This window comes from Acartia tonsa, chromosome 10, assembly GCF_053477335.1.
Source record: "Acartia tonsa isolate MP-2025a chromosome 10, ASM5347733v1, whole genome shotgun sequence".
In the NCBI taxonomy this organism is placed as follows: Eukaryota; Metazoa; Arthropoda; class Copepoda; order Calanoida; family Acartiidae; genus Acartia; species Acartia tonsa.
In genome coordinates this window covers 38,864,744-38,874,795 of record NC_137269.1, presented here as the reverse complement: position 1 = coordinate 38,874,795, position 10,052 = coordinate 38,864,744, and the positions used below count along the sequence as shown (strand labels likewise).

At 32.8% G+C, this 10,052-nt stretch overlaps 1 protein-coding gene across 1 annotated transcript; it reads left to right on the top strand.

The window, feature by feature from the left end:
• The first annotated feature begins 3,756 nt into the window (after positions 1 to 3,756).
• Positions 3,757 to 9,361, top strand: LOC145329208 (uncharacterized). The gene is made up of 9 exons (XM_080173259.1): positions 3,757 to 3,864; positions 4,139 to 4,190; positions 4,673 to 4,764; positions 5,020 to 5,118; positions 5,660 to 5,718; positions 5,886 to 6,043; positions 7,913 to 7,996; positions 8,835 to 8,914; positions 9,160 to 9,361. The coding sequence occupies exons 1-9, from the start codon at positions 3,803 to 3,805 to the stop codon at positions 9,170 to 9,172; spliced, it is 699 nt and encodes a 232-aa protein (XP_080029385.1). The 5' UTR covers positions 3,757 to 3,802; the 3' UTR covers positions 9,173 to 9,361.
• Positions 9,362 to 10,052: the final 691 nt, after the last annotated feature.

Genomic DNA, 10,052 nt, shown 5'->3' with positions numbered 1-10,052 from the left:
TTGTTGAAAAACTGCTTAAAAACAGGATAATGTTTATGGACATACTTACATTTTTGGACTTGGTCCCAGGAATCAATATACCAAAAATCAGATCAAACGGATAATTAAAACACTTGAAAATTTGTTGTTAAACAAGGATGACAACATCCATAAAAGCGAAGCTCTGAAACGGTAGGACAAACGGACATTAACACTTGTATAATGTCATAACGGAATAATAAGAATGCGAATGTATAAGAGTCAAAGCAAAATTGTAAGTAAAGTTGTTGAAAAACTGCTTGCTACAGGATAATGATTATGGACATACTTACATTTTTAGGACTTGATTATAGAGTTGCTTCGCTTATAATATTGTACTTTGTTGTCCCAGGAATCAGTATACCAAAAATTAGACCAATCGGATAATTAGGTCACTTACAAATTTGTTGTTAAAATTGTAAAAAAATCAACATGTTTAAAATGGACGTACGGACATTCTGGTAATGATTATAGAGTTGCTACGCTTTCTAACTCGTATCTAACTATTACAGGAATCACCATGCAAAATTTGAAATCTATAGGACAATTCTAACATGCCTAAATTAACAAAAACAGCTATTTAAAAAAGTAAAAAAATCAACATGTTTAAAACGGACGTACGGACATTTTGGTAATGATTATAGAGTTGCTACGCTTTCTAAATCGTACCTAACTACTAAAGGAATCACCATGCAAAATTTGAAATCGATAGGACAATTCTAACATGTCTAAATTAACGAAAAAAGCTATCCGTGACGGACGGACGTACGGACGGACGGACGTACGGACGGACGGACCGACCCTAATTATAGAAAAGCTTCGCTTTTAATAATTATAGAAAAGCTTCGCTTTTAAAAAGTAGAAAAATCAACATGTTTAAAATGGACGTACGGACATTCTGGTAATGATTATAGAGTTGCTACGCTTTCTAAATCGTACCCAACTACTACAGGAATCATCATGCAAAGTTTGAAATCGATAGGACAATTCTAACATTCCTAAATTAACGAATAAAAGCTATCTATCTCGGACGTACGGACGGACCGACCCTAATTATAGAAAAGCTTCGCTTTTAAAAATCAAATGACTGAGAACACATGTATCCTTTACAATCTAATATTCCTCCCTCCTGAAATATTGCAAATATATCTAGTAGCCAAAAGTTTCATGGAGCTAACTGTATCAGAAGATTGTAATTTACATACTGTGACACTGTAACTGCAAATGACTTTAGAATTAGCCCTCCAACTATGACATCAGTTATGTTATAACTATTACGTATACGCCAACTACATAACAGTGATATAATTTATTCGCTACCAACTTTTCTATCAATCAAAAATAATATTTTCTTTAAAATACTTTCATATTGACAACTACTGAAGCATGCTTTCTTACAATTATTTAAGCTGGTGATAACAAATATTGGTTTAAATTTTGTTTCCTTCGACTAAAGGAAAAGTTGTAAAAAAATGCTAGTGATTTAGTGATTGTAGCTACTCTATAATTTATGGTGAAATCTGATTTGAAATCTAAAGTCCTATATCTAAACAATCCATAAAAGCTAAAAGTTACAAAAAAGGACGTTTAGAAAACAAGGATGTAAACAGCCACAAGTAGCAAAGCTTTTAGAAGAGGAGCCAATCAAATGGTAAAAATGGAATATTCTATATTTTATAACAACTGAGAAAACACAAAGGCCGCAGAGAGCAGTACTAATAGACCCACGAACAAAGTTATTAGTGGATTTTATGTGCATACGTTAAAAATAAATTCAGCGCCTTATCTTGAATTCCAAAACAGAAAAATTCACATTTTATCCAAACGTTTCAGACAAAAGGACAGCCAGACAGAAGGACATTTTGAATTATAGAGATGCTTGTAACTTATGCTTTAAATCATTTTTCTGAAATGCACTTCATGCAACTATGCCTTTAATTTATTTTGTCATCATGTAAATGAACACAGTAATAGTGTCTGACTGATTATGACGTAACAAAAAAAAGCCAATGAGAGGCCACTATTAATTTTACCATTGGTCAATAACGGCCTCTCATTGGCCAATTTTTTTTTTGTTACGTCATAATCAGTCAGACACTATTACTGTGTTCCATGTAAATTAACCCATTAGTGCCGAGCGCCACTTTTATGGGCCGATCGAGCTGTAAGTTTCAGGGAAGCTTTATAATGGTCAAAACGGAATTCGTATTTTTTTTGTTTTGCTCTAGTGGCGTGCACAGGAAAGTTGCAAAAAAACCCGGTTCGGCTTGGCCATAAATACCAACCAGGCATTAACACCCGTTTTTGGTGCTTTCCCCCAGTTTTAAAACCCGGTTGACCTGTATAAACCCGGTTATTTTGACGAAAAATCGAAAAATGTAATTTTTGAACGCCAAAAGTGAGATGAACACTTTTTAGAACTTTGATACGATCCTTAATTGAAAACTACACAACCTCATGTAATCTAAAGAGCTACAAGTATAATACGAAGCGATTTATTTCAAATTTAGTGTTTCGGCTCTAGGTGCCGCCGTTTTCGGGTAAAAAAACCCGTTGCTCGAAGTTTTAAAAGACACACACTACAAAAAAAGAACATATAAAATTTGGGTGTTACATATCAGAAAACGAGCATAAAACTATTGGGTGACACCTATAGAGATTACTAGGGTTATTAGGGTGGCTCAAACCCTTACTAATGACGTAAACTGTTATTTTTATTGGTTGAAAAGTTAAAACCGGGTAATAAAAACCGAAACCGAGCCGGGTTTTAAAATTTTCGGGTATTTATGGCCAAGCCGAACCGGGTCATAATAGGGCGTAAAAAAACGATAAAAAAATCATATAAAAAATTATAATTTGAATAAAACGAATTCACAAATAGATGTACTTGTCAATAAACATTAGATTTCACAAAAAAAATCAGCGACTTTACTATAAAAACAAAAAAGTTAGAAGGGGTATTTTGAATTTTCATGATTTTCAAATTTTGTTGAGCAATACCAGCAAACGGAAGTAAGCTAAACTGCCTGCTCCAGGGGGAAATGAAAGTCAGGGTAGTAGAGGGGGGATTCATTCTGAGAATGATGCAATTATGAAGCCGGAAACCGGTTTTTTTCCATTTTTCGGAACCGGGTTTTAATACCCGGTTCGGCACTAATGGGTTAATTTACACAACAATAATTATGTGTTTATGACAGTATTATCAATGTATTATTGCTAGTGGTAAATCTGCCATGTACCCCTAAACACAATAGACACTTAATAATTTACACTAGCGGCTTCGCCCCTAGCCTCTAGGGGCTTTGACCCAAGAGATGATAAAAAAAAGTAATGGTGAAATTCGTAAAAAAAAAAATAAGAAGGACCAAGGAAATCTTCCAAAAAAATGTGGGGGATTTTTTTTGTTTTTTGGGGAGATGGGGGTGTCCCACCCCCCAAGAAAATAGCCTAAAACCACCACAGGACCAGTAGATATATTCCCTGAAGAGAATAATCCGATTGGTTCAGTGGTTACCGAGATCTTAAGCTTCAGACGGACGGACGGACGGACGGACAGACGGACAGACGGACAGACATCATTCTACTTTGTATTATAGATTACAGATCAAAAGCAATAAATAAACAATGTAGTTACTTATAAGGTTGCTATTATGCTATTATGATCTGAGGTTTTAAGATACATACACTAATTGTAGAATGGTTAATGGTTATGTGAAAAATATCAAATACAGAAATTTCAGAAGAAAACAAAATGTTATATCCTTAAAATGGAGATTTGATAAAAATGAACTCTTTAAAAGCTATTTTGCTTTGTGGACTGTATGTGTATACTGTTGATATCGTCAGGTATGAGAATAGATGTATTACACTGGATGTTGCAATAATTCATCCAACATAAAAAAATTGGATATTGTCGGTTAGGTTAGGTAAAGTTTATGATTGCCCTGCGATGTCAAGAAACCGACAATACCCCAAAAAAAATGTCGGACATTTTTTTTTATATTTAGTCATATATATTTCAAATAAACAATGAAAGGTATTAAATTTGGATGGATGTAGATTAATTTTGGAAAATCATTTTTAAATGGCTAATAAAACCTAACCTAGATTATTTTCTTAGGGGAGATGATTTAGAAATCCTAAAAGATGCTTTGGAACAGAATTTAAATCAGGTAGAATCCTAAAAAGAAACATGGTATCTGTGTGTACCGAAAGATCTCGCCAACTGCTTAACTGAAATAATTCTCTATTACAGTATAGCTTTTTATTTGTCCTGGAAAGGTTAATAAATATTTTTGGGAGGGTGCCACTAAGCTTTTTTTCAGTGTTGATTTATATTGGGAGGGTTAAGGACCCTCCCCCAAGATATTTATAAATCATAACTAAGAAGCTTCACTGTAAAGGAGAACCCCGATGAATGCCAAAATCATAAGCTACAGACAGACACATACAAACAGACACACTCACACACAGACAGATAGATATCCTGGTACTTTAATATACCAATAAGGTCGCTACATTGACGTTTTGTAGATAATATTTCAGCAATAACCACTTTTCTGTAATAAGGTCTTAAATGATTATTTTATGTCACCGATGCACATGGGAAATTCTTTGATATTTTACATATTAAAATTGTTATTGCTTATTTTAGATTTTAGAATTGGATAAAGAATTTTGGATGGATACATCTTGGAGTTCTACTATTGAGAATCCTACGCAGTTTCTCTCTTATTATCAAACCAGGTATTTACTTTTTAGAAACACAAGCAGCGTGTATTCTTAAATAAAAGTAATAACAGGATGTCCGTGCCTAGCCGAAGGAACTCGCTAGCCGCCGAATCAATATGATTCTCATTTAGAATGTAATAGTTTCGAATCTTGGCCCAGAACCGCGCCATAACTGAAGGCATTAAAATTGGTTTCTTTTGATGCTTGTCAGGTCCAAAAAGTGTCACCTCGCCCCGGAGAAACAATTGTAGGTAATCACATTGTATTTAGAGTAAATGGGGGAGATGAAAGAAAATTTGGAGATGATATAAAAAATGCAACATCTGAACACAGTAGACAGAAAAGAGATGTTCCCGTTATATACCAGAGGTAAAGTAGTATTTAATTTTAGGTACATCTATATTGTCATAGCTACACCTGCATGTTATAGGAATGCTTATCAGAGCAGGAAGTGAGGGACCATATTGGTCAATAAATTATTATGGTCCCCAAAATGATAACGACATGATCTCTTTTTTATTGTCTTAAAAAATTTGGAGTTTTTTTTAAATTGGGTTTAAACAAACTAGCAGTGATCAAACTTTTCCACCAATTATTTTAATTTCAGGGAGGGAGTGTATAAATATATTGCCTATTATTTGGGTGAAACAAAAAAAATTTAGCTGTATAAAGTGTCTCAAAAAATCAGCAGTTTGACGTCATAAAGTCAATCACTTTTTAGGGGTTTCCTTTTCCACTTCTCCACTCATCCCTCATTTTTATGTCGTCACACGGATGATCTTTTGAAACACCTTGTAAAGATTCAAAATGAAAAAAAATAGATGACCTTAAAATCATTGAATTTTTTTTATATTAGATTGCTTCAAATTTAATTTTAAAAATCAAGGAAAACATATTTATTTTATTTTAGAGAAGAAGTTGACAATTGTTTCAGTGCCTCCAGTACATCTATTATCAGTGGTAGTAAAGGTAACACGTTTAATCAAGCCGTTTCAACCACTCATTGTAATTTACAGAATGGGTAATTTTATGTATCAAAACTGGGGATGTGCCATTGCCTATCCCTTTAAATTCCTTGGAATACCCTATCCCTAAGAAGCAATTATTGAAGACCTATACAAAATTCAACTGTTCAGCGCTTGATTTTGCCGCATTTGCGGCTGGAATCCTGACCCTTGTTCTAAATGTGAACAACAACGTTAACAACAACAACAACAATAACAACAACCTCAACATCAATGCCATCGACTCCAGCAACATTGTGGCCAACTTTAATGTTAACAATGCTAATCAGGTGAGAAAATAAATAAGTAGATTGAGCAGATCTAAGTTTCAATCGTTTAAGAAGCACCTTATTTGTTCTTGGTAGGTTTTAAACTATTTTGTAGAAATGTTTGTTAACTTTCCAAGAAAAGAACCAACAGAAATATCAAATCCTTTTGGAGAAAGTCTTCATAAACCAGAAGATATTAATACAAGTACAATAATGTCCAAAAGTATAAACCGGCAATTTATTTAATTTCACAAATATCAAATAATGTCAGGTCAATATTATGTATCCTGGTAGCTTGACTATCTATAGTAATAAATCTATTATTGTCAGGTCAACATTATGTGTCATGGTAAGCTTAACTATCTAGAGTAATAAATCTATTATTGTCAGGTCAACATTATGTGTCCTGGTAAGCTTGACTATCTAGAGTTATAAAAATCTATTATTGTCAGGTCAACATTATGTGTCCTGGTAAGTTTGACTATCTAGAGTAATAAATCTATTCTTGTCAGGTTAACATTATGGGTCCTGGTAAGCTTCACTATCTAGAGTAATAAATCTATTATTGTCAGGTCAATATTATGTATCCTAGTAAGCTTGACTATCTAGAGTAATAAATCTATTATTGTCAGGTCAATATTATGTGTCCTGGTAAGTTTGACTATCTACAGTAATAAATCTATTCTTGTCAGGTTAACATTATGGGTCCTGGTAAGCTTGACTATCTAGAGTAATAAATCTATTATTGTCAGGTCAATATTATGTATCCTAGTAAGCTTGACTATCTAGAGTAATAAATCTATTGTTGTCAGGTCAACATTATGGGTCCTTGTAAGCTTGACTATCTAGAGTAATAAATCTATTATTGTCAGGTCAACATTATGGGTCCTGGTAAGCTTGACTATCTAGAGTAATAAATCTATTATTGTCAGGTCAACATTATGGGTCTGGTAAGCTTGACTATCTAAAGTAATAAATCTTTTATTGTCAGGTCAATATTATGTATCCTGGTAGCTTGACTATCTATAGTAATAAATCTATTATTGTCAGGTCAACATTATGTGTCATGGTAAGCTTGACTATCTAGAGTAATAAATCTATTATTGTCAGGTCAACATTATGTGTCCTGGTAAGCTTGACTATCTAGAGTTATAAATCTATTATTGTCAGGTCAATATTATGTGTCCTGGTAAGTTTGACTATCTACAGTAATAAATCTATTCTTGTCAGGTTAACATTATGGGTCCTGGTAAGCTTGACTATCTAGAGTAATAAATCTATTATTGTCAGGTCAATATTATGTATCCTAGTAAGCTTGACTATCTAGAGTAATAAATCTATTATTGTCAGGTCAACATTATGGGTCCTTGTAAGCTTGACTATCTAGAGTAATAAATCTATTATTGTCAGGTCAACATTATGGGTCCTGGTAAGCTTGACTATCTAGAGTAATAAATCTATTATTGTCAGGTCAACATTATGGGTCCTGGTAAGCTTGACTATCTAAAGTAATAAATCTTTTATTGTCAGGTCAATATTATGTGTCCTGGTAAGCTTTACTATCTAGAGTAATAAATCTATCATTGTCAGGTCAATATTATGGGTCCTGGTAAGCTTTACTATCTAGAGTAATAAATCTATTATTGTCAGGTCAATATTATGGGTCCTGGTAAGCTTGACTATCTAGAGTAATAAATCTATTATTGTCAGGTCAATATTGTCGGTCCTGGTAAGCTTGACTATCTAGAGTAATAAATCTATTATTGTCAGGTCAACATTATGGGTCCTGGTAAGCTTGACTATCTAGAGTAATAAATCTATTATTGTCAGGTCAATATTATGTGTCCTGGTAAGCTTGACTATCTAGAGTAATATATCTATTATTGTCAGGTCAACATTATGGGTCCTGGTAAGCGAAGAAAGAAGAGAAGTGTAATCAATTCTTCCTCCAAAGCAATATTTAGTATGATTAAGGTAAATTAAACAGACTGGTACCCAAAATGTTTATTTGGGCCATAGGATTATTTTGTTTACTATTAATGGAGAAGTACATCAAATTATCCTCTCATGTCCTATACATTTAGATCCCATGTTATTACCAATCAAACAATCCTTTGATTGTCCGCATTGGCCTGTTAACGGGTCATATCATATCCCTTAATTATACATAGTTTATACAAGTAATTGATTTAAAAAAAAACACTTTAATAAATTCCATAGAACTTATTATCCTGTGACTTCAGCCACTTATATCCTGCATGTAACTACCTAAATCCTCTATTGTTTCAGTTATTGATGAACATTAAAGAATATAATTTTGCATATTCTAAATGACGTCTATATGGGGGGGTCTAACCCTCAAACCTCGTAAAATAAAACTTGGACGCCCAAAAATGACGACATTCAAATTTATTTGGTTTTTCCATCATTAGATATTTTCTTTCTTTTACTTTCACCAATTTGTTACTTTATATTGCATCTCTCAATTTGAATTTCCGTGCAAATCAATTTGAATGTGCTTTTCATGAAAGCTTCCCAAATACATTAATATCAATTAAGAATTTTTTATCTCAAATGCTGATGTCACTGAAAAGGGGCCAAAAACAAAACTTTTGGAAGGGATTAGACCATTCAAGGTTAAACATCCCGCAGGGGCTAAATAAACATTTAATTAATTGAAAATAAGGAGAAGCTAGGGAGGGACAGGGGTCCAGTGATTCAGTAAAAGTTTCGTGGTATTATATTAATTTCTAATCAAGGTTGCGTGATTTTTAGGACTTCATAAAAACTTCTCAAAATCCCTTTTTTTTAGATGATTTTATACGAAGAAAAGGCAGTTTTGAAAAATATTTCAAGTAATTCAAATGGAGTTATTGACAAAACGTTGAAAAGGTAAGGATAGGATAGTTAAATAACGATTATGTCCATAAACACTGCAGCTATCAGCAATTGTTGGCAGTCTGTCTATTAGGATATCTCTAACCACCAGAAAGATTGAATTGTTTTTTTCTTTCAAAAAAGCCTTAATTTTTAAGTACAAGTTTTTTTATCTATTTTAAGAAAAGTTAGTTTACATCCCATAAATAATATTTAAAATGCAAATAATTAATGTAATGCAACATTTATCTTATTTTTAGACTAGCCATGTGAACCGATACAAAGTAGACACCGAGTACACAAAATATAACAAATAACCTTAAAGATACTCATTCTTAGAGTTTTATTAATATTTATTTTCAAGAACATCTTATTTTGTGGTGCTTTACAAAGTGTCTTAAAATATGCGCCATGTGACTTCATAAAAATGAGGAATGAGAGGAGAAGAGGGAAAGGAAACCCCTTATATTTGTATTTTTAGGACACTTTGCAGAGCTTTTTTGTACATTTTTTTGTAAATTATCCATTTTATTAAAAGCGAAGCTTTTTTATAATTAGGGTCGGTCCGTACGTTCGTCCGTAACGGATAGCTTTTTTCATTAATTTAGGCATGTTAGAATTTTCCTATCGATTTCAAATTTTGCATGGTGATTCCTTTAGTAGTTAGGTACGATTTAGAAATCGTAGCAACTCTATAATCATTACCAGAATGTCCATACGTCCATTTTAACCATATTGATTTTTCTACTTTTTTAACAACAAATTTTTATGTGATCTAATTATCCGTTTGATCTGATTTTTGGTATATTGATTCCTGGGACAACAAACTACAATATTATAAGCGAAGCAACTCTATAATCAAGTCCTAAAAATGTAAGTATGTCCATAAACATTATCCTGTATCAAGCAGTTTTTCAACAAATTTACTTACAACTTTGCTTCGACTCTTATACTTTATATTCTGATTATTCAGTTCAGACACTATACAAGTGTTGAATTCCGTTTGTCCTACCGTTTCAGTGCTTCGCTTTTATGGATGTTGTCATCCTTGTTGTAATTTAAATTTGCTCCTTTAATTATAGGTCTAATAGTAATTCCTATATACATATGAACTGTTAATAAATTCAGAAAAGTTATTACAAAAAAAGTTAAA

Coding starts and splice junctions, on each gene's coding strand:
- LOC145329208 (XM_080173259.1), top strand. CDS start 3,803: ATGAACTCTTTAAAAGCTATTTTGCTTTGTGGACTGTATGTGTATACT. Junction 4,191..4,672: donor TGGAACAGAATTTAAATCAG/GTAGAATCCTAA, acceptor TGCTTATTTTAG/ATTTTAGAATTGGATAAAGA. Junction 6,044..7,912: donor ATGTTAACAATGCTAATCAG/GTGAGAAAATAA, acceptor TATTATTGTCAG/GTCAACATTATGGGTCCTGG.